Genomic DNA, 24604 nt, shown 5'->3' with positions numbered 1-24604 from the left:
GCTCTGAGACCTTGAAGTAGTGGATCCCCTTCCTCCATTCTTCGTGGGTGACTGTTGTTGATGTGTGCAGAGGGTCCCTGGTTCGTGCCCGGGTATGGGCGAAGGGACGGTCTAAAGTTATACTGTTACATTGATGCTGTTGACCCGGATCACTGGTTGCTGCGGAAAAGGAGAAGGTCAAAAGGGGGGTGAGTGAAACGGCTAGCTAGTTAGCGGTGGTGCTCGCTAAATATGACGTCACTTGCTCTGAGACCTTGAAGTAGTGGTTCCCCTTGCTCCGCTGCTTTTGTGGAGCGATGGGTAACGATGCTTCATGGGTGACTGTTGTTGATGTGTGCAGAGGGTCCCTGGTTCGCGCGAGGGGACGGTCTAAAGTTATGCTGTTACAGTTAGACCACTGGGAACGGCTTTGATCACAGAAATAAACTCTCTGAAAGGTATTGGAAACTATTTCAATGATATAAATTGTTCATATGTGAGAATATTACCCTTGTTGTCGAAAATATCAAGAACAAAGTCAATATTCCTCTCATGCCACCTCCGTCACTCGGTCGCGTCATGCCATTGTTTTGAATGTTCTCAAGCCGCCCTCTATCGGCGGCGCCATAGTGGTAGTAAACGACAGGGACAGAAACATCTGATTAGCTTGCTAGCTGTTAGGTGATGTCTTACTATGGTCGTGAATTTGTCTTAATTATTAGATAGTTGTAATTCAGCTGCCTTTTTATTTTGCCCAACATACGCCATTTCGGGACGATTTGTGTTTTGCCATTTTAGGCCAAGCGGAACCAGAAGGAGCCAACGTTACTGTAGCCAGCTCGTAAACATTGGAGACAAAACAACACAAAAAAACCTGATTTAACATCGAGCTGAATAATGGATCAAAAGTACACCTTGTATCCTGTTAAACTGTACGTTTACGACCTGTCTAACGGAATGGCTCGCCAGCTGAGCCCCCTCATGCTAGGTAAGATGCAAGCTAAGTTATATTTGGTTGTACTATTTTGTAAATGTTTCTTTTTTTATTAACAATAATAAATCAATACAAATGTACACGGGGAACACAAGTACGCTTAAGCAATAAGGCATGAGGGGGTGTGGTATATGGCCAATATATTACAGACCCCCGAGGTACCTTATTGCTATTATAAACTAGTTACCAATGTAATTAGAGAAGTAAAAATACATGTTTTGTCATACCCGTGGTATACGTTCTGATATACCACGGCTGTCAGCCAATCAGCATTCAGGGCTCAAACCACCCAGTTTATAAATAAAGAATATACCAAGGATTTTGGGCTAGGGGGTACAATAACACATTACACAAAGACCTTAAGGGACCAATGGCGACCTGTAATTCATGGCAGGTGGGACAGAACCCTAAAAAACTATATAAACTCAGCAAAAAAAGAAACGTCCTCTCACTGTCAACTGCGTTTATTTTCAGCAAACGTAACATGTGTAAATATTTGTATGAACATAACTAGATTCAACAACTGAGACATAAACTGAACAAGTTCCACAGACGTGTGACTTACATAAATGTGTCCCTGAACAAAGGGAGGGGGGGGTCAAAATCAAAAGTAACAGTCAGTATCTGGTGTGGCCACAAGCTGCATTAAGTACTGCAGTGCATCTCCTCCTCGTAGACTGCACCAGATTTGCCAGTTCTTGCTGTGAGATGTTACCCCACTCTTCTACCAAGGCACCTGCAAGTTCCTGAACATTTCTGGGGGGACTGGCCCTAGCCCTCACCCTCCGATCCAACAGGTCCCAGACGTGCTCAATGGGATTGAGATCCGGGCTCTTCGCTGGCCATGGCAAAACACTGACATTCCTGTCTTGCAGGAAATCACGCACAGAACAAGCAGTATGGCTGGTGGCATTGTCATGCTGGAGGGTCATGTCAAGATGAGCCTTTTTTGTCAGTCCTGTCTGGTCCAGCGACGGTGGATTTGTGCCCATAGGTGACGTTGTTGCCGGTGATGTCTGGTGAGGACCTGCCTTACAACAGGCCTACAAACCCTAAGTCCAGCTTTTCTCAGCCTATTGCGGACAATCTGAGCACTGATGGAGGGATTGTGAATTCCTGGTGTAACTTGGGCAGTTGTTGTTGCCATCCTGTACCTGTCCCGCAGGTGTGATGTTCGGATGTACCGATCCTGTGCAGGTCTAGGTATTGTTACACGTGGTCTGCCACTGCGATGACGATCAGCTGGCCGCTCTTTCTCCCTCTAGCGCTGTCTTAGGCGTCTCACAGTATGGACATTGCAATTTATTGCCCTGGCCACATCTGCAGTCCTCATGCCTCCTTGCAGCATGCATAAGGCACATTCGCGTAGATGAGCAGGGACCCTGGGCATCTTTCTTTTGGTGTTTTTCAGAGTCAGTAGAAAGGCCTCTTTTTTTTAGTGTCCTACGTTTTCATAACTGTGACCTTAATTGCCTACCGTCTGTAAGCAGTAAGTGTCTTAATGACCGTTCCACAGGTGCATGTTCATTAATTGCTTATGGTTCCTTGAACATGCATGGGAAACAGTGTTTAAACCCTTTACAATGAAGATCTGTGAAGTTATTTGGATTTTTACTAAATATCTTTGAAAGAAAGGATCCTGAAAAGGGATGTTTATTTTTTTTAACTGAGTTTAGATATATATATAAAAAATTGCCTGTTTTGGATGTTATTTTGGCATTAATACGTGTCGCATATCAGTTTGCAAACAATGTAAAAAATAAATAAAATTGAGTTAATAAAGCCGCATACAAACATGTTCTCTTTTTTGCTTTCTAGAGTAAGGCAGCTCAGCCTAGCTCAGTGCTTTCTGTGGTGGTGGGGGAGTCAGTGGAATATACGGAGCGTAGGGGTTGGTAATGTTCTCTAGTTGCACGTGGTCTGAGCTGCCTGGCTCAGTGTTCTGTCACTCATGGGGACACTACGTCACCACAAAATCTACAGGGAGCGATTGAAAATTCAAGCCCCTTGGGTGCTGCCATAGAGTTACGTTAGAAGTGCCCACCCAAGAAGGCTTGGTCATTGGCCACAGATAAAATTATGTCAAATCACGTTATACCCTACCTTTTAATTGGACTGATCATGTCAATATCATACTTTCAAAATCTTAGCTAGCAAGCGTCATCATCATGAATCAAGTCGGCAATCTACTGGCAAATTTTATTTTATTTATTTTACCAGGCAAGTCAGTTAAGAACACATTCTTATTTTCAATGACGGCCTGGGAACAGTGGGTTAACTGCCTGTTCAGGGGCAGAACGACAGATTTGTACCTTGTCAGCTCGGGGGTTTGAACTCGCAACCTTCCGGTTACTAGTCCAACGCTCTAACCACTAGGCTACGCTGCCGCCCCAAAATATTTTTCAATCCTTGTCAAATGAAGAGAAATTATAGATAAAACATATCGATGTTCATTGGACATAAACATTACACAACAAGTTGAAAATCACAAATTCAGCAATGAGTGGTTTGGAAGGAATCAGTGCTTAACTGCAAGTATTGCAAAGCAATCACTAGCCTGTTATTCAATGGAGTGGTTGTGTGGTACAGGTCTGGGTTTAAGGGTCTCTTTTCCAAGCTTAAAAGGATTAACATTCAACATTGGCCATGCTGTCAATCCAGCATGATTTCTGACACATTCAAAACAATTGGAACTGGGAAATCTCAGACTTCGGTGAGTTCAAGACATCTGGGAACTCGGAAAAAACTAACTCTGACTAGGGAAAGTCAGTTTTGAACGGTCATTTAGCTTATAGACTGTTTTTGAGAAATGTCATCATCGAATATTGTAAGAGCTTTCATTGTCTGCTTATTTGGCCACTTTATTTATCATACAGTTCTGACTTCGTGTGCAGGGAGAATACTGTAAGAATGGCTCATGTTCTGAATTCTGTCAAATCACAACTAATTATTTTGGGTCACATTCGCCGAATACAACCTTAATGTGAAATGCTTACTTACAAGGCCTTAACCAACAATGCAGTTCGGGGCACTTCTGGGGATAGCATTAATTTTTGGGGGGACTAAATAAGCCAAAGTAAAACATAATAACGAGGCTGTATACAAGGGGCACTGGTACGGAGTCAATGTGTGGGAGTACAGGTTAGTCGAGATAATTAGTACATGTATGTAGGGGAAAAGTAATTATGCATAGATAATAAACAGCGAGTAGCAGCAGTGTAAAAACAGGGGGGTGTCAATGTAAATAGTCCAGGTGGCCATTTGATTAATTGTTCAGCTGTCTCATGGCTTGGGGGTTAAAGGCTGTTAAGGAGGCTTAGACTTGGCGATCTGATACCGCTTGCCATGCGGTAGCAGAGAGAACAGTCTATGACTTGGGTGACTAGAATCTTGGACAATTTGTTTGGGCCTTCTTCTGACATGCATAGTATATAGGTTCTGGATGGCAGGAAAGCTTTTTGAGGATCTGGGGACCCCTTTTCCTGAGGCGGAAAAGGTTTTGTTGTGCCCTCTTCACAACTGTCTTGGTGTGTTGGGACCATGCTAGTTTTTTGGTGATGTGGACACCAATGAACTTAACTCTTGACCCACTCCACTACAGCCCCATTGTGAATGGGGGCGTGTTCGGCCCTTCTTTTCCTGTAGTTCATGATCAGCTCCAGTTGTCTTGCTCACGTTAAGGGACTGACCCCCTCCCTATAGGCTGTCTTGTCGGTAATCAGGCCTACCACTGCTTGGCCACGCAGTCATGGGTGAACAGGGAGTACAGGAGGGGACTAAGCACGCACCCCTGAGGGGCCCCCGTGTTGAAGATCAGCGTGGCAGATGTGTTGTTGCCTACCCTTACCACCTGAGGGTGGCCCGTCAGGAAGTCCAGGTTCCAGTTGCAGAGGGAGGTGTTTAGTCCCAGGGTTCTTATCTTAGTGATGAGCTTTGTGGGCACTATGGTGTTGAACACTGTTCTGTAGTCAATGAACAGCATTATCACATAGGGGTTCCTTTGTCCTGGTGGGAAAGGGCAGTGTGGAGTGCGATTGAGATTGCGCCATCTGTGGATCTGTTGGGGTGGTACGTGAATTCGAGTGGGTCTAGGGTTTCCGGGATGATGGTGTTGTGAGCCATGACCAGCCTTTCAAAGCACTTCATGGCTACCGACGTGAGTGCTACGGGGCGGTGGTCATTTAGGCAGGTTACCTTTGCTTTCTTGGGTACCGGGACTATGGTGGTCTGCTTGAAACATGTAGTTATTACAGATTTGGTCTGGGAAAGGTTGAAAATGTCAGTGAAGACACTTGCCAATTGGTCCATGCATGGTCTGAGTACACCTCCTGATAATCCGTCTGGCCCTGCGGTCTTGTGAATGTTGACCTGTTTCAAGGTCATACTCACATCGACTACAGAGAGAGGAACACCTGGTGCTGTCATGCATGCTTCAGTGTTGCTTGCCTCAATACGAGCATGAAAGGCATTTCGTTTGTCTGGTATGTACACGTCATTGGGCAGCTCGCGGCTGGGTTTACCTTTGTAGTCCGTAATAGTTTGTAAGCCCTGCCACATCCGACGAGCGTCAGAAGCGGTGTAGTAGGATTCAATCTCAGTCCTGTATTGATGCTTTGCCTGTTTGATGGTTCGTCTGAGGGAATAGCGGGATTTCTTATAAGTAAAAAAGTGTTTAAAAAAATATAAATATATTTTATATTTAAGATTCTTCAAAGTAGCCACCCTTTGCCTTGATGACAGCTTTGCATTCTCAAAACCAGCTTCACCTGGAATTTTTATTTTACCTTTATTTAACTAGGCAAGTCAGTTAAGAACAAATTCTTATTTTCAATGACGGCCTAGGAACAGTGGGTTAACTGCCTGTTCAGGGGCAGAACGACAGATTTCGGGGATATGAACTTGCAACCTTTCGGTTACTAGTCCAACGCTCTAACCACTAGGCTACCCTGCTGCCCCGAATGCTTTTCCAACAGTCTTGAAGGAGTTCCCACATATGCTGAGCACTTGTTGGCTGCTTTTCCTTCACTCTGCGGGTCAAGTCATCCCCAGAAAAGTAGGGACGTGGATCAGAAAACCATTAAGTATCTAGTGTGACCACCATTTGTCTCATGCAGCACGACAGATCTCCTTTGCATAGAGTTGATCAGGCTGTTGATCAGGCTGCCTATTCAATGGCTGTGTGAAGTTGCTGGATATTTGCAGGAACTGGAACACGCTGTCGTACACGTCTATCCAGAGCATCCTACACATGCTCAATGGGCGACTTCTGGTGAGAATGCAGGCCATGGAAGAACTGGTACATTTTCAGCTTCCAGGAATTGTGTACAGATCCTTGCGACATGAGGCCGTACATTATCATGCTGAAACATGAGGTGATGGCAGTGGATTAATGGCATGACAATGGGCCTCAGCATCTTGTCACGGTATCTCTGTGCATTCAAATTGTCATCGATAAAATACAATTGTGTTTGTTGTAGCTTATACCTGCCCATACCATAACCCCACAACTACCATGGGGCACTCTGTTCACATTAACATCAGCAAACCGCTCGCCCACACATCTGCCATCTGCCCGGTACAGTTGAAACCCGAAATCATCTGTGAAGAGCACACTTCTCCAGCGTGCCAATGGCCATCGAAGTTGAGCACTTGCCTGCTGAAGTCAGTTACGATGCAGAACTTCAGACAGGTCAAGACCCTGGTGAAGACAACTAGCATGCAAATGAGAATCCCTGAGACAGTTTCTGACAGTTAATGCTGAAATTCTTTGGTTGTGCAAACCTACAGTTTTATCAGCTGTCCGGGTGGCTGATCTTTAACGATCCTGCAGGTGAAGAAGCCAGATGTGGAGGTCCTGGGCTTGCGTGGTTACACATGGTCTGCGGTTCTGAGGCCGTTTGGACGTACTGCCAAATTCTCTAAAACGTCTTTGGAGGCGGCTTATAGTAGAGGAATTTAAATGTAATTCTCTGGAAACAGCTCTGGTGGACATACCGACAGTCATCATGCCAATTGCACGTTCCCTCAACTTTAGACATCTGTGGCATTGTGTTGTGGGACAACTGCACATTTTAGAGTGGCCTTTTATTGTCCCCAGCACAAGGTGCACCTGTGTAATGATCATGCTGTTTAATCAGTTTCTTGATATGCCACACCTGTCAGGCGGATGGATTATCTTGGCAAAGGAGAAATGCTCACTAACATGGATGTAAAACAAATTTGTGCACCAAATTTGAGAGACATAAGCTTTTTGTGAGTATGGTAAATGTGTATGACCTTTTATTTCAGCTCATGAAACATGGTACCAACACCTTACATGTTGCATTTATATTTTTGTTCCTTGTATATACAAGCTTTGGTTGGAATAGAAGTTGTATTATCCGCGGAAATTGATGCCACACGGAACAAGGAGCAAATATCTTTGGTGATGCGAGAGCTGGGACTCTCTAAAAACACGGCACTTCGATACAAGTGACTATTTGTAGTAGGGATGAGGAGAGACTGAGGATGCAATTTAGGCTTATTATTTACTTCTAGCTCTCATTCACAAAATGCACATATAAACTATTTTCTTCTATTCACAGGGAAACAGCTTGATGGAATATGGTGAGTAAATTATGTATTCTTTGGTTCTTATTTTTTGTGAGGACAAAGGTCAAGTTTATGTTCACCTATCACTTCATAACTGGATGTTGTAAAATATTTTGAGTATTCTCTACATGAATGTCATGATAGGGATATTTCTTCCCCAGTGTTTTTAAGTCTGTAAATTGAGAATCCCTCTCTATGTGAAACGAAACAGTAACATATTCCTCTCAGGCACACTGCTATTGTTGTCCATGGAGAGGAGTTCTTCTATGGGGGAGAGGGCATCGCAAACTGCCCACCTGTAAGACAACGTTTTATTCTATTCCTTCCTACAATAAACTAGACCTGAGTTATCCACAGAAGTCTAAGTTAGAGTTGCACCAAACATAGATGTTGTGATCCTCAACAAATCCTGGGGCTAAGTAAAAGCTGCAAATACAGGGCCATTGGAGGACATCTGAGCAAGCAGGGGACATGACTAAGCTGTTTGTGTTTGTTGAGTGTTTCAGGGTGGGACGTCCCTGGGAGAACCCAACTCCATAATAGACCTGGGCATCACAGAAGTGACTGAGGAAATCTTTATGGAGTACCTGTCTTCACTGGGAGAGTCCACGTACAGGTGAGGCTGAGGCACCTGGTGTATCTTAACTCCACTGGGATATGTGTGTGTATGTATGTACAGTGCCTTTGGAAAGTATTCAGACCCCTTGACTTTATCCACATTTTGTTACGTTACAGCCTTATTCTAAAATGGATTAAACCCTTCTTTTTTTCTCTCAGCAAACTACACACAATACCCCATGATGACAAAGCGAAAACAGGTTTAAATAAATATTTGCTAATTTATTAAAAATAAAAACTGAAATACCTTATTTACATAAGGGAAAGGGGGATACATAGTCAGTTGTCCAACTGAATGTATTCAACTGAAATGTCTTCCACACTTAACCCAACCCCTCTGAATAAGTATTCAGACCCTTCGCTATGAGACTCGCAGTTGAGCTCAGATGCATCCTGTTTCCATTGATCATCCTTGAGATGTTTCTACAACTTGATTGAAGTCCACCTGTGGTAAATTTGATTGATTGGAAATTATTTGGAAAGGCACACACCTGTCTATATAAGGTCCCACAGTTCACAGTGCATATCAGCTCAAAAACCAAGCCATGAGGTCGAAGGAATTGTCCGTAGAGGTCCGAGACAGGATTGTGTCGAGGCACAGATCTGGGGAAGGGTACCAAAAAATGTCTGCAGTGTTGAAGGTCCCCAAGAACAGAGTGACCTCCATCATTCTTAAATGGAAGAAGTTTGGAACCACCAAGAATCTTCCTAGAGCTGGCCGCCCGGCCAAACTGAGCAATCGGGGGAGAAGGGCCTTGGTCATGAAGGTGACCAAGAACTCGCTGGTCACTCTGACAGAGCTCTAGAGTTCCTGTGTAAAGATGGGAGAACCTTCCAGAAGCACAACTATCTCTGCAGAACTCCACCAATCAGGCCTTTATGGTAGAGTGGCCAGACATAAGCAACTCCTCAGTAAAAGGAGGAGTTACTAGCCTGTACTAGCCCTATTACTAGCCTGTTCAACCTCTCTTTCGTGTCGTCTGAGATTCCCAAAGATTGGAAAGCAGCTGCGGTCATCCCCCTCTTCAAAGGGGGGGACACTCTTGACCCAAACTGCTACAGACCTATATCTATCCTACCATGCCTTTCTAAGGTCTTCGAAAGCCAAGTCAACAAACAGATTACCGACCATTTCGAATCTCACCATACCTTCTCTGCTATGCAATCTGGTTTCAGAGCTGGTCATGGGTGCACCTCAGCCACGCTCAAGGTCCTAAACGACATCTTAACCGCCATCGATAAGAAACATTACTGTGCAGCCGTATTCATTGATCTGGCCAAGGCTTTCGACTCTGTCAATCACCACATCCTCATCGGCAGACTCGACAGCCTTGGTTTCTCAAATGATTGCCTCGCCTGGTTCACCAACTACTTCTCTGATAGAGTTCAGTGTGTCAAATCGGAGGGTCTGCTGTCCGGACCTCTGGCAGTCTCTATGGGGGTGCCACAGGGTTCAATTCTTGGACCGACTCTCTTCTCTGTATACATCAATGAGGTCGCTCTTGCTGCTGGTGAGTCTCTGATCCACCTCTACGCAGACGACACCATTCTGTATACTTCCGGCCCTTCTTTGGACACTGTGTTAACAACCCTCCAGGCAAGCTTCAATGCCATACAACTCTCCTTCCGTGGCCTCCAATTGCTCTTAAATACAAGTAAAACTAAATGCATGCTCTTCAACCGATCGCTACCTGCACCTACCCGCCTGACCAACATCACTACTCTGGACGGCTCTGACTTAGAATACGTGGACAACTACAAATACTTAGGTGTCTGGTTAGACTGTAAACTCTCCTTCCAGACCCATATCAAACATCTCAAATCCAAAGTTAAATCTAGAATTGGCTTCCTATTTCGCAACAAAGCATCCTTCACTCATGCTGCCAAACATACCCTTGTAAAACTGACCATCCTACCAATCCTCGACTTTGGCGATGTCATTTACAAAATAGCCTCCAATACCCTACTCAACCAATTGGATGCAGTCTATCACAGTGCAATCCGTTTTGTCACCAAAGCCCCATATACTACACACCATTGCGACCTGTACGCTCTCGTTGGCTGGCCCTCGCTTCATTCTCGTCGCCAAACCCACTGGCTCCATGTCATCTACAAGACCCTGCTAGGTAAAGTCCCCCCTTATCTCAGCTCGCTGGTCACCATAGCATCTCCTACCTGTAGCACACGCTCCAGCAGGTATATCTCTCTAGTCACCCCCAAAACCAATTCTTTCTTTGGCCGCCTCTCCTTCCAGTTCTCTGCTGCCAATGACTGGAACGAACTTCAAAAATCTCTGAAACTGGAAACACTTATCTCCCTCACTAGCTTTAAGCACCAACTGTCAGAGCATCTTACAGATTACTGCACCTGTACATAGCCCACCTATAATTTAGCCCAAACAACTACCTCTTTCCCAACTGTATTTTATTTATTTATTTATTTTGCTCCTTTGCACCCCATTATTTTTATTTCTACTTTGCACATTCTTCCATTGCAAAACTACCATTCCAGTGTTTTATTGTGCTATATTGTATTTACTTTGCCACCATGGCCTTTTTTGCCTTTACCTCCCTTCTCACCTCATTTGCTCACATTGTATATAGACTTGTTTATACTGTATTATTGACTGTATGTTTGTTTTACTCCATGTGTAACTCTGTGTCGTTGTATCTGTCGAACTGCTTTGCTTTATCTTGGCCAGGTCGCAATTGTAAATGAGAACTTGTTCTCAACTTGCCTACCTGGTTAAATAAAGGTGAAATAAAATTAAAAATTAAAAAATTAAAAAAGGCACATGACAGCCCACTTGGTGTTTTCCAAAAGTCACCTAAAGGACTCAGACCATGAGAAACACGATTATCTGGTCAAATGAAACCAAGATTGAACTCTTTGGCTTGAATGCCAAGTGTCACGTCTGGAGGAAACCTGGCACCATCCCTACGGTGAAGCATGGTGGTGTTAGCATCATGCTGTGTGGATGTTTTTCAGCAGAAGGGACTGAGAGACTAGTCAGAATCTAGGCAAAGATGAATGGCGCAAAGTACAGAGAGATTCTTGATGAAAACCTGCTCCAGAGTGCTCAGGATATCAGACTGGGGCGAAGGTTCATCTTCCAACATGACAACAACCCTAAGCGCACAGCCAAGACAACGCAGGAGTGACTTCTGGAAAGTTTCTGAATGTCCTTGAGTGGCCCAGCCAGAGCTCGGACTTGAGTCCGATCTAACATATCTGGAGAAAGCTGAAAATAGCTGTGCAGAAATACTTGAGAGGATATGCAGAGAAGAATGGGAAAAACTTCCCAAATACAGGGGTGCCAAGCTTGTAGCGTCATACCCAAGAAGACTCGAGGCTGTAATAGCTGCCAAAGGTGCTTCAACAAAGTACTGAGTAAAGAGCCTGAATACTTAGATAAATGTGATATTTTATTTGTATATTTTTAATACATTTGCAAAATAAATTAACCTGTTTTTGCTTTGTCATTATGGGGTATTGTGTGTAGATTGAGAGAAAACAACAAACAATTTAATCAATTTTTGAATAAGGCTGTAATGTAACGATGTGGAAAAAGTCAAGGGGTCTGAATACTTTCTGAATGCACTGTGTGTATGTACTGTAGGTATGTATAGATGGAGATGTGTAGTTGGATACTGACGAGATCTTTTTAGCTCTCTCTCTCGCACTCTCCCTCACTGTATCCACTCTCTATTTACTCTGTCCCTATCTTTGCTTCTTTCTCTCATTCACTGCCTTTCTCCCCACTCACCCCCTTTCTCTCACACACTGTAGGGGGAATCAGTACCATCTGTTTGAGTGGAACTGTAACACGTTCAGTAACGAAGTGGCCCAGTTCCTCACCGGCAGCAAGATCCCTGCCCACATCACAGACCTGCCGGCTGAAGTGCTGTCCACGTGAGTTACCCCTCTCTTCCCTCCCTCGTCTCTCTAGAAACAAGAACCTATTGTCAAACATAATGAGTGTAGTGTGAGAGCGTGGCACAACGACAGTGCTGCAGTCTTCCAAGCACATATTGTCCATGAGCGACATTGGTATGAATTCCAGCCCTGACACCTTTGTGCGGGTTCTCCTCTACCTGTCCCCCTATATCTCCTCTACCTGTCCCGCTATATCTACTCTACCTGTCCCCCTATATCTACTCTACCTGTCCCCCTATATCTCCTCTACCTGTCCCCCTATATCTCCTCTACCTGTCCCCCTATATCTACTCTACCTGTCCCCCTATATCTACTCTACCTGTCCCCCTATATCTCCTCTACCTGTCCCCCTATATCTACTCTACCTGTCCCCCTATATCTACTCTACCTGTCCCCCTATATCTACTCTACCTGTCCCCCCCTATATCTACTCTACCTGTCCCCCTATATCTACTCTACCTGTCCCCCTATATCTCCTCTACCTGTCCCCCTATATCTCCTCTACCTGTCCCCCTATATCTACTCTACCTGTCCCCCTATATCTCCTCTACCTGTCCCCCTATATCTACTCTACCTGTCCCCCTATATCTACTCTACCTGTCCCCCTATAGCTCCTCTACCTGTCCCCCTATAGCTCCTCTACCTGTCCCCCTATAGCTCCTCTACCTGTCCCCCTATAGCTCCTCTACCTGTCCCCCTATATCTCCTCTACCTGTCCCCCTATATCTACTCTACCTGTCCCCCTATATCTACTCTACCTGTCCCCCTATATCTACGTTCAATGCTGTCTGAATAAAGAATACATAAGAATGACAAGTCTCCATTCACATATTGAGTCAACACCAGGGCTCTCCAACCCTGTTCCTGGAAAAACACTAATACAGTTGATGTCGGAAGTTTACATACACATTAGCCAAATACATTTAAACTCAGTTTTCCACATTCCTGACATTTAATCCTAGTAAAAAATTCCCTGTCTTAGGTCAGTTAGGATCACCACTTTATTTTAATAATGTGATATGTCAGAATAATAGTTGAATGATTTATTTAATCTTTTATTTATTTCATCACATTCCCCGTGTGTCAGAAGTTTACATACACTCAATTAGTATTTGGTAGCATTGCCTTTAAATTGTTTAACTTGGGTCAAACGTTTCGGGTAGCCTTCCACAAGCTTCCCACAATAAGTTGGGTGAATTTTGGCCCATTCTTCCTGACAGAGCTGGTGTAACTGAGTCAGGTTTGTAGGCCTCCTTGCTCGCACATGCTTTTTCAGTTCTGCCCACACATTTTCTATGGGATTGAGGTCAGGGCTTTGTGATGGCCACTCCAATACATTGACTTTGTTATCCTTAAGCCATTTGGCTTAAGCCAGTCTGCTTGGGGTCATTGTCCATTTGGAAGACCCATTTGCGACCAAGCTTTAACTTCCTGACTGATGACTTGAGATGTTGCCTCAATATATGCACATAATTTTCTCACCTCATGATGCAATCTATTTTGTGAAGTGCACCAGTCCTTCCTGCAGCAAAGCACCCCCACAACATGATGCTGCCACCCCCGTGCTTCACGGTTGGGATGGTGTGCTTCACGGTTGGGATGGTGTTCTTCGGCTTGCAAGGCTCCCCCTTTTTCCTCCAAACATAACGACAGTCATTATGGCCAAACAGTTCTATTTTTGTTTCATCAGACCAGAGGACATTTCTCCAAAAAGTACTATTTTTGTCCCCATGTGCAGTTGCAAACCATAGTCTGGCTTTTTTATGGCGGTTTTGGAGCAGTGGCTTCTTTCTTGCTGAGCGGTCTTTCAGGTTATTTCGATATAGGACTCGTTTTACTGTGGATATAGATACTTTTGTACCTGTTTCCTCCAGCATCTTCACAAGGTCCTTTGCTGTGGTTCTGGGATTGATTTGCACTTTTCACACCAAAGTACATTCATCTCTAGGAGACAGAACGCGTCTCCTTCCTGAGCGGTTTGACGGCTGCGTGGTCCCATGGTGTTTATACTTGCATACTATTGTTTGTACAGACGAACGTGGTACCTTCAGGCGTTTGGAAATTGCTCCCAAGGATGAACCAGACTTGTGGAGGTCTGCAATTTTTTTCTGAGGTCTTGGCTGATTTCTTTTGATTTTCCCATGATGTCAAGCAAAGAGGCACTGAGTGTGAAGGTAGGCCTTGAAATACATCCACAGGTGCACCTCCAATTGACTCAGGCTAATTGACATCGTTTATCAGAAGCTTCTAAAGCCATGACATCATTTTCTGGAATTTTCCAAGCTGTTTAAAGGCACAGTCATCTTAGTGTATGTAAACTTCTGACCCACTGGAATTGTGATACAGTGAATTAATTATAAGTGAAATAATGTCTGTAAACAATTGTTGGAAAAATTACTTGTCATGCACAAAGTAGATGTCCTAACCGAACTGTAGTTCGTCAACAAGAAATTTCCCCTCATCAATCTACACACAATACCCCATAATGACAAAGTAAAAACAGGTTTTTAGATATTTTTGCAAATGTATAAACAATCAACACATTTACACATTACTCAGTACTTTGTTGAAGCACTTTTGGCAGCGATTACAGCCTCCAGTCTTATTCTGTATGACACTACAAGCGTGGCACTCCTGTATTTGGGGAGTTTCTCCCATTCTTCTCTGCAGATCATCTCAAGCTCTGTCAGGTTGGATGGGGAGCGTCGTTGCACAGATATTTTCAGGTTTCTCCAGATATGTTCGATCGGGTTCAAGTCCGGGCTCTGGCTGGGCCACTCAAGGACATTCAGAGACTTTTCCTGAAGCCACTCCTGCATTGTCTTGGCTGTGTGCTTAGGGTTGTTGTCCTGTTGGAAGGTCACCCTTCGCCCCAGTCTGGGGTCCTTAGTGCTCTGGAGCAGGTTTTCATCAAGGATCTCTGTACTTAGCTCTGTTCATGCTAACACCACCATGCTTCACCGTAGGGATGGTGCCAGGTTTCTTCCAGACGTGACGCTTGGCATTCAGCCTAAAGAGTTCAATCTTGGTTTCATCAGACCAGAGAATTTTATTTCTCATTGTCTGAGAGTTCTTTAGGTGCCTTCTGGCAAACTCCAAGAGGGCTGTCATGTGCCTTTTTACTGAGGAGTGGCTTCCGTCTGGCCACTACCATAAAGGCCTGATTAGTGTAGTGCTGCAGAGATGGTTGTCCTTCTGGAAGATTCTCCCCTCTCCACAGAGGAACTCTGGATCTCTGTCAAAGTGACCATCGGGTTCTTGGTCACCTCCCTGACCAAGGCCCTTCTCTCTCGATTGGTCAGTTTGGCCAGGCGGCCAGCCCTTGGAAGAGTCTTGGTGGTTCCAAACTTCTTCCATTTAAGAATGATGGAGGTCACTGTGTTCTCAGGGACCTTCAATGCTGCAGAAATCTTTTGCCACCCTTCCCCAGATCTGTGCCTCAACACAATTCTGTATCTGAGCTCTACGGACAATTCCTTCGACCTCATTGCTTGGTTTTTGCTCTGACATGCATTGTCAACTGTGGGACCTTTATATAGACAGGCATGTGCCTTTCTAGATCATGTCCAATCAATCAAATTTACCACAGGTGGACTCCCAAGTTGTAGAAACATCTTAATGATGATCAATGGAAACAGGATGCACCAGAGCTCAATTTCGAGTCTCATAGCAAAGAATCTGAATACCTATGTAAATAAGGTATTTCAGTTTTTTTTTTAATGAATTTACCCAAAATTCTAAAAACCTGTTTTCACTTTGTCATTATGGGGTATTGTATGTAGATTGATGAGATTTTAGAATAAGGCTGTAACATAACAAAATGTGGAAAAAGTTAAGGGGTCTGAATACTTTCCGAATGCACTGCATGTGCCAAATTTAACACTTAATCGGTGCTTAATTTGCCGGAACAGAATCCGACACCTCTCCGTGTTGTTCCGGTACCTCTTGTGGCATTGAAAAATAATTTTAACTTTTTGCAACGTAAAAATTATAATAAAAGCGATCAGAGTTCATTCCAGTTGCCTCTTCGTTAATTATCCTGCCAGCACAAAAAAACGTTACGTGAAAAAGTAGATTTTCAGCCCGGGCCTAATATTCTAAGAGTTGATTTGGGGTGACCCAGGCTTATAGTTTGCGCAACACTGAGATCAACATTTGGCCATGGCTGTATGTGAAGCACACCAGTATCTCTCACATAACTAGAATGAGATTCACTTTCTAGGATCTCTCTCCCTCTCTGCTCTGATACACATGAGCTTGCATCTCTCCAGCCTTGCACTTCATAATTTATTGCCTTTATAGAATCATAGCCACACAAAGGGTTCTGAAGGAACTGCAGCCGCCCCTGATAAATTGAAATACATAGGCCAAAATTATAGGATTACTTCTCTGTTCGGAAGTAAAATAAACTATTCAGAATAGCCTACTACACCACGAGAAGCCCTATAATTTAGCCACAGAGGATCAATAGCTTCTACTTTTTTTTCAAAATAGCGTAGCTGTGGATTGTAGCCCAATAACCAGGAATAGCCTACAGTTGGGAACGCAAGGCAAATCTGTTGGTGAAAAAACAGCATGCAGATAAAACTGTCCTTTCGCAATATTTCAAATACAATCGAGGGAAAACACAGGTTGGAAAACAAATTACTCCTGCTGAAGAGTGAAGACTCTATGCTATAAGGCTACCAAAATATTAGATCAACTTCCAAATATTGTTTTACAAAAAGAGAGAGAGAGGCTTTTGGCACGAGCGCATCGGCCATCACCAGTGAGTGAGCTGCTCATCATTGGGTGAGTCAGTGAAACTGGAAAGCATTTTTAGGATGATAATTTCTTCATATTGTAGCCTACATAATGTGTCTCCACACACCTAGGCCTAGGCTGTTGATGGATTCAGGTCAAGGTCATTTTTATTGATCTCAGTTCGTCAGTGTCAAAGTAGCCTGACATGTTGATCATTTGTGTGGTATAAAAAAATATATATTCTGCCAAAGTCTCCAGTCATGTAAAATGATGTAGAATTGCATGAAATTGGTTTATAAAAGGCACATTTTCTCCCCGGACCGTAGGCTATTAAAACATGTCCCCATGTGTGCTACTAATGTAAGTGACTCTACTCTACTGCTCTATGCCACATAACTTCCCAGGTCACCTCACACTCACTGCACTTACTGTATGTTTCAAGTTCAATTGAGTTTGTTGGAATGTATGATATAAATAAGGAAAGCTTGTTCAAAACATAACTCACTGTGTGGATTCTAATTTGTGCTGTGTTCCACTCTGTCACCCGCAGACCTTTCGGCCAGGCACTACGCCCGCTTCTGGACTCCATCAATATTGCACCTCAGGGGGGCAACACCTTCAATGGACATTATGGCCAGAGATAGACCGATAACACAGGTGCACAGAGTAATATATTAAACGATCAGTCAGTCTGTGTGGGGGGGGTGGGAGATCTGCAGCTCTGGACCTTTGTAAGTCCCTTACTGATGTACAGTAGTCAGTCAGTGGGCCAGGCAGCAACCTAACCCAACCTGACCTCTTTAATACCTTAAAGGCCCAGTGCAGTCAAAAAAGTGATTTTCCTGTTTGTTTTTTTAATATATATATATTTTCCACACTATGAGATGTCAATAATACAGTGAAATTGTGAAAATTATAATGCTCTTTTAGTGTAGGAGCTGTTTGAAAAGACGGCTGGAAATTTCAGCATATTTTGGTGGGATGGCGTTTTGGCCTTTCATGTTGACATCACCACGTGGTAAATTAGTTAATAGACCAATAAGAAAGAGTTCCAAAACTCTCTGCCAATATCAGCACATTTTCAGTTTTCCCCTCCCCACTCAGACCACTCCCAGACAGTCCTAGCAAAATTATTTATTGAGAAATTCTCTTTGCTAAGAAATTCTCTTTACTATTTCTTGACTCATTTAAAATAATCACACTAAGGTACTTAATTGTTCCCCAGAAATGATTTGATATTGAGATAAAAACATCTGCATCTGACCTTTTACCCCAGACCAGCCTGACACTCCCCAGACTTAACATGATCCTACCTAACTTACCCCTTTTCCACTATAAACTTAAGTAAGTGTATGATAAGATAGATATTTCTTCTACTCTCCATAGGAGCCCATGATCAGCTGAATGTAAAACTAAGGAGCTGCAAGGTTTCTATCTAGAGCCAGAGCTGCAGCTCTTTCCTGCACAGGGGTGGGTAAGGGTGTCCTTTTACCTTCCTGTTATAAGTAATTAAGTAAGCTATTTTAGTGTTTTCATTGTTCTTTTTTAATTACCATGACATGACTGCATTGACACTCCAGAGAGGTAGAGAGAAGGGATAGAGAAGATGAAAAGAGAAACAAACCACGTTTGAGATTTTAGCTGGAGACGTGATAAAAATTCTGACTTGCACTTGTCTTGATATTGTGAACTTGCGTATTCACTTATCTTCGTATCAACTTCCAACTGTCTGGTGTCAAGGTTTATCCCTTGAAAACATTGTTACACAAAAGCACACACACACACTCAAGATCATCAAGCTATGACCTCGTGTGACCTGTACAGACGTGCTCAAATTTGTTGGTACCCCTCCACAAATGCACAATTTTCTCTGAAATAACTTAACTGACAAAAGTAATTGGCATCCACTGTTGCTTATTCCATATTTAATAGAAATCAGACTTTGCTTTAGATTTTTTATTAAACATAATATTTTAAATAATAAAACAAATGAAAATAGCATGGACAAAAATGATGGGACCCTTAACCTAATATTTTGTTGCACAACCTTTAGAGGCAATCACTGCAATCAAATGTTTTCTGTAGCTCTCAATGAGACTTCTGCACCTGTTAACAGGTAGTTTGGCCCATTCTTCCTGAGCCAACTGCTCCAGCTGTCTCAGGTTTGATGGGTGCCTTCTCCAGACTGTAAGTCTCAGCTCTTTCCATAGTTGTTCGATAGGATTCCGATCAGGACTCATAGAAGATCACTTCAGAATAGTCCAATGTTTTGTTCTTATCCATTCTTAGGTGCGTTTAGCTGTGTGTTTTGGGTCATTATCCTGTTGGAGGACCTATGACCTGCAACTGAGACAGAGCTTTCTGACACTGGGCAGTATGTTTCGCTCCAGAATGCCTTGATAGTCTTGATTTCATTGTGCCCTGCACAGATTCAAGGCACCCTGTGCCAGGCGCAGCAAAGCAGCCCCAAAACAGAACCGAGCCTCCTCCATGTTTCGCTGTAGGTATGTCGTTCTTTTCTTTGAAAGCTTCATGTTTTCGTCTGTGAACATAGAGCTGATGTGACTTGGCAAAAAGCTCCAGTTTTGGAGGACATTCTCTCAGGATTGTGGCTTGTCATTATACATTTTAGAAAATTCCAGTCTGGCGTTTTTTGTGTTTTTCTTTCAAAAGTGGAGTCCTCCTGGGTCTACTTCCATGGAGCCCATTTTCTCTCAAAAAGCGACGGATGGTGCGATCAGAAACTGACGTACCGTCACCTTGGAGTTCAGCTTGTATCTCTTTGGCAGTTATTCTTGGTTCTTTTTCTACCATTCGCACTCTCCTTCTGTTCAATCTGGGGTCGATTGTCCTCTTCTGGACGCGCCCAGTGAGGTTGGCTACAGATCCATGGACCTTAAACTTAATAAAATTTGCGACTGTTGTCACAGGAACATCAAGCTGCTTGGAGATGGTCTTGTAGCCTTGACCTTTACCATGCTTGTCTATTATTTTCTTTCTGATCTCATCAGACAAATCTCTCCTTTGCTTTACTCTGGTCCATGTTCAGTGTGGTGACCACAATGATACCAAACAGCACAGTGACCACTTTACTCTGGTCCATGTTCAGTGTGGTGACCACAATGATACCAAACAGCACAGTGACTACTTTTCTCCATTTAAATAGGCTGGACGACTGCTTACAAGATTGGAGATACTAATTAAAGAAACAAATTACTTTGAAATATCACTATAATGAAATGATTTATTCTATTTTCTAAGGGGTACCAACATGTGTCCAGGCCATTTTAGAATATCTTTGTAGAATAAGCAATAATTAATCTCTTTTCACAGCTTCTTTGCTTTATTCTATGACATACCAACGGCATGCAAGTATACCGCTTTTAATTTACTCACTTTTCATGAGGAATGAAGCATTATTTCAATGAGCTGTAAGGGCACCAACAAATTTGAGCACGTCTGTATGTAGGATTTTACAGTAATACACTGAACAACTGCATCTTTCCAGAATTGGTATACTTATACCTTTCAAATTAGCAGGAATGCACCATATCTAGGCATTTTCAAAGATTGGAATGTTGTTGAGTCTCTGTACTGTTTTCCTGCAATCAGTGTGCAGCCTAATGTTGTTCCAGCATAGGAAATCACTCTCCATATTGAGAGTTATGCCAACCGCCATTCACTTTTTTCCTGATATCAAGTGTCTGTGATTTTGATGCCATTATTTGTTTGTTTTGATCTGTTTATTTATTGTAATATTATATACACAAGACTGTCTTTGTAAGTTACATACTTTAATTTATTACCTAATGTCATTATGAGCATACATATCGTTATTATTATTGTATTATCAAGATTTAATATATTCGGTAATTCACATTTAGTATTAAGTCAAAGTTGTGATACCCCCAAAATGTCCATCCTTACTCTGTCCACTATTGTGATGTAAAGATCCTGTTTATATTTAACGAAACTCTTGCCTCTGCTTGATAAAGACAACTTTTCTCTAAGTATGGTTGTCTATGTGTCTTTTTGTGTTAACACTCTTAAGGTAGATGGAGGATGTTCCACGGTGAAATACATGGTTATTTTTGTACAGGTAGTTTATTCACCCAGAAATATCTATTCAGCCAGTGATTAGTGGGAGACCATACTACATTATATGATGGTGTGTAACAGGTATTCCCAAACTGGGGTACAATGCGTCTTGGGTACGCCAAATAAAAATGAGATTTTTATTTTTTATTTAACCAGCTAGGCCAGTTGAGAACAAGTTCTCATTTACAACTGCAACCTTGCCAATATAAAGCAGTGTGACAAAAACAACACAGAGTTACACGTGGGATAAACAAAAGTACAGTCAATAACACAATAGAAAAATCTATATACAGTGTGTGCAAATGGAGTAAGGCAATAAATAGGCCATATTAGCAGAGTAATTACAATTGAGCAAATTAACACTGGAATTATAGATGTGCAGATGATGATGTTGTACTGGTGTGCAAAAGAGCCCAAAAAAAGTAAATAAAAACAATACGGGGATGAGGTAGGTAGTTGGATGGGCTATTTAGAGATGGGCTGTGTACAGCTGCAGCGATCGGTAAGCTGCTCAGATAGCTGATGCTTAAAGTTAGTGAGGGAGATATGTCTCCAACTTCAGCGATTTTTGCAATTCGTTCCAGTCATTAGCAGCAGAGAACTGAAAGGAAAGGTGGCCAAAGATGTGTTGGCTTTGGGGATGACCGGTGAGATATACCTGCTGGTGCGCGTGCTACCGATGGGTGTTATGGTGACCAGTGAGCTGAGATAAAGTGGAGCTTTACCTAGCAAAGACTTATAGATGACCTGGAGCCAGTGGGACTGGCGACGAATATGTAACGAGGGCCAGCCGACGAGAGCATACAGGTCGCAGTGGTGGGTGGTATATGGGGCTTTGGTGACAAAACGGATTATGTTGGTATAACGATGAGTTTCTCACACAACTGGCCTATTTGGGTAATGTTTTTTCCCGCCTGAGTGATCTGAATCTAGGATTACAGAGACTCTCAGCAACTATATTCAATGTGCGGGACAAAGTTGAGGCTATGATTAAGAAGTTGGAGCTCTTCTCTGTCTGCATTAACAAGGACAATACACAGGTCTTTCCATTATTGTATGATTTTTTGTGCGCAAATTAACTCAAGCTTACGGACAATGTCAAATGTGATGTAGCGAAGCACCTGAGTGAGTTGGGTGCGCAATTACACAGGTACTTTCCTGAAACAGATGACACAAACAGCTGGATTCATTATCCCTTTCATGCCCTGCCTCCAGTCCACTTACCGATATCTGAACAAGAGAGCCTCATCAAAATTGCAACAAGCGGTTCTGTGAAAATTGAATTTAATCAGAAGCCATTTATAGATTTCTGGATTGGGCTGCGCTTCGAGTATCCTGCCTTGGCAAATCGTGCTGTTAAGACACTGATGCCCTTTGCAACCACGTACCTATGTGAGAGTGGATTCTCGGCCCTCACTAGCATGAAAACTAAATACAAACACAGACTGTGTGTGGAAAATTATTTAAGACAGACTCTAATACAACCCAACATTGCAGAGTTATGTGCATCCTTTCAAGCACACCCTTTTCATTAACCTGTGGTGAGTTATTCACAATTTTCGATGAACAAATAAGGTTTTATATGTAAGATGGTTAAATAAAGAACAAAATGATTGATTATTATTATATCATTATTTCTGCCCTGGTCCTATAAGAGCTCTTTGTCACTTCCCACAAGCCGGGTTGTGACGACAACTTGCACTCATTTTTATGTTTAATAAATGTATCGTATAGTGTGTGTGTGTGGCAGGCTTACAATGATGGCAAAAAAACAACATTTGTGAGTGTGGTGACCCTGGTGCTAGAGGGGGTACGCAGCTGGAGGTTGAATATTTGAAGGGGTATGGGACTAGAAAAAGTTTGGGAACCACTGGTGTGTAAGATACTTATTGAGTGATACTGGTAAGTGCTTTTGATGAATAATACCCAGAATGTCCACATGGTGGGGATGTTGGTTTTCTAGTTTCAGATTTTCTCATTTCCTGTCTCGAGTCCACTCTGGACAACACTTTACCAACGATTTGTTATACCCAAGATAGACCAAAGCCTCTTTCCAATGCAAGCAAATTAATCATAGTGGTCAGAACTAGCAAGGAGGTGGGTAGAGCCAAGCACAAGCTAGCGAGATCCTATTGGTGCATTCTAGCATGTATTTGCATATTTCCTTTAGGGAACGCCTAGTATGTGAAATGCACGTGTGCAATAACTCAATTCGCCCTTGCACTCCAAAACATGCAATGTTTTTGAAACTGACAAAGGGTAAAGTCTAAAAAATGTATTCCACTCTGCTCGCTAAAAAAAATCAATCTTCTCCAACTGCCGGCCACTGGACTGCCTCTCATCACCATATTTGGTGGTGAGAGGAAATACCAACCGGATGCTTCAGATTTCGGTCAAACATCTGGCTCATTGTTCTGTGACATTACTCTACACACACACACACACGTCAGGGAACACAGAATTGAGGGGGAAAAAACAATAACCTGTGTGAAAAATGTCAGCAGCTTGAGGGTGTGTAGACTCCTCTTGGCTTTTGTGAGCAAGGAGTCTTAGGAGCAATGCTTTATTTTCTTCCCTCCCTCTTTCTTTTGTCAGCTGTGACAAATGAATAGAGCTATAAACATGAAACACACCCGTGTTTAAAAAAAAAAGTTTTATCAAGTTATACAAATAACACTTAAGAAGGTCTCTTTTGAGAGAGACATTTAAACCTTTGTTCCATAATATTTCATCTGAAAAGTCAATGTTAACGAAAACTTAAACAGTCCTCAACAAAGAACATTTCCATATACAGTATGTACAGACACAAATAAGTAGTTTGGTCTTATTCAGCACATAATAGCGTACACATATCACACTTATATCAGATAATTATGTTTGGTCATAGTATATTGTACATTTAATACTGCACTGTATACGTTTGACTGAAGTAGGTATATTCATATAAGGAGTTATGCATTGGTCTAGTTGTCTTTTTGTGTACCAAACTAGGCTGTTGATTCAGTCTTCAGCTGGTCACAGCTTTGCTACTACAAGCACTGCAGTAAGAGCCAGCCTTGGATTTACAACTAAGCATCACAGTCCTAGACATCACAGTCCTAAAGGGGAACTGTATCATCTGTATGTGGAAGTATTATGTCTCCTATTACCAAACCCACATTGTCAACAAGACAGATCTTACTTTAGAAAATAATGGATACTAATGTAGCTCCCATTCCCAGATCTGCATACAGTATGATGCCCATACAACAGTACAGTGAGACTCATATTTGAATGGAAATACATGTTTTTAGTGGCCTACTCTGGGTTCAATGTTATGTACAGCTTATATGCTTATATGCAGTGAATAGATGGATTGAAATTCACATGGGTTAAATTGGTTGTTATTCCATTATGGTAATTCCCAATAGAAACAGGAAATTCATTCCACTGCGTTCTGTCACAATTTACCCCTGGTAACCCTGGGTTTACTCATCAGAAATATATCTACCTTTCACACTTTTTTATGAGCATAGATTTCAATGGCCTCCATTTTATCAGAGTGACATTCTATGTGGAAAATCCAGCTGATTTGGTCACATCACAGTGGACTAGTCTGAGAGATCAACTGCAATTCAATAAACTATCAAATGAAATATATATATT

The 24604-nt window shown here is 42.6% G+C and overlaps 1 protein-coding gene across 4 annotated transcripts; it reads left to right on the top strand.

The window, feature by feature from the left end:
• Positions 1 to 28: 28 nt before the first annotated feature.
• Positions 29 to 20871, top strand: LOC115144172 (desumoylating isopeptidase 1-like). Of its 4 annotated transcripts, none has more exons than XM_065002491.1 (7): positions 29 to 188; positions 778 to 967; positions 7558 to 7579; positions 7793 to 7862; positions 8071 to 8180; positions 11972 to 12094; positions 17412 to 20871. In XM_065002491.1, the coding sequence occupies exons 2-7, from the start codon at positions 877 to 879 to the stop codon at positions 17503 to 17505; spliced, it is 510 nt and encodes a 169-aa protein (XP_064858563.1). In that variant the 5' UTR covers positions 29 to 188; positions 778 to 876; the 3' UTR covers positions 17506 to 20871. The 4 variants fall into 4 exon arrangements, with proteins under 4 accessions (XP_064858563.1, XP_029540852.1, XP_064858564.1 ...); XM_029684992.2 differs by lacking the exon at positions 29 to 188 and adding an exon at positions 347 to 437; XM_065002492.1 differs by lacking the exon at positions 29 to 188 and having other exon boundaries at positions 486 to 967; positions 17412 to 17518; positions 18248 to 20871.
• Positions 20872 to 24604: the final 3733 nt, after the last annotated feature.

Source organism: Oncorhynchus nerka, linkage group LG16 (assembly GCF_034236695.1).
Source record: "Oncorhynchus nerka isolate Pitt River linkage group LG16, Oner_Uvic_2.0, whole genome shotgun sequence".
In the NCBI taxonomy this organism is placed as follows: Eukaryota; Metazoa; Chordata; class Actinopteri; order Salmoniformes; family Salmonidae; genus Oncorhynchus; species Oncorhynchus nerka.
Note: the sequence above shows the minus strand (reverse complement) of the source record. Positions and strands in the feature narration are given on the sequence as shown.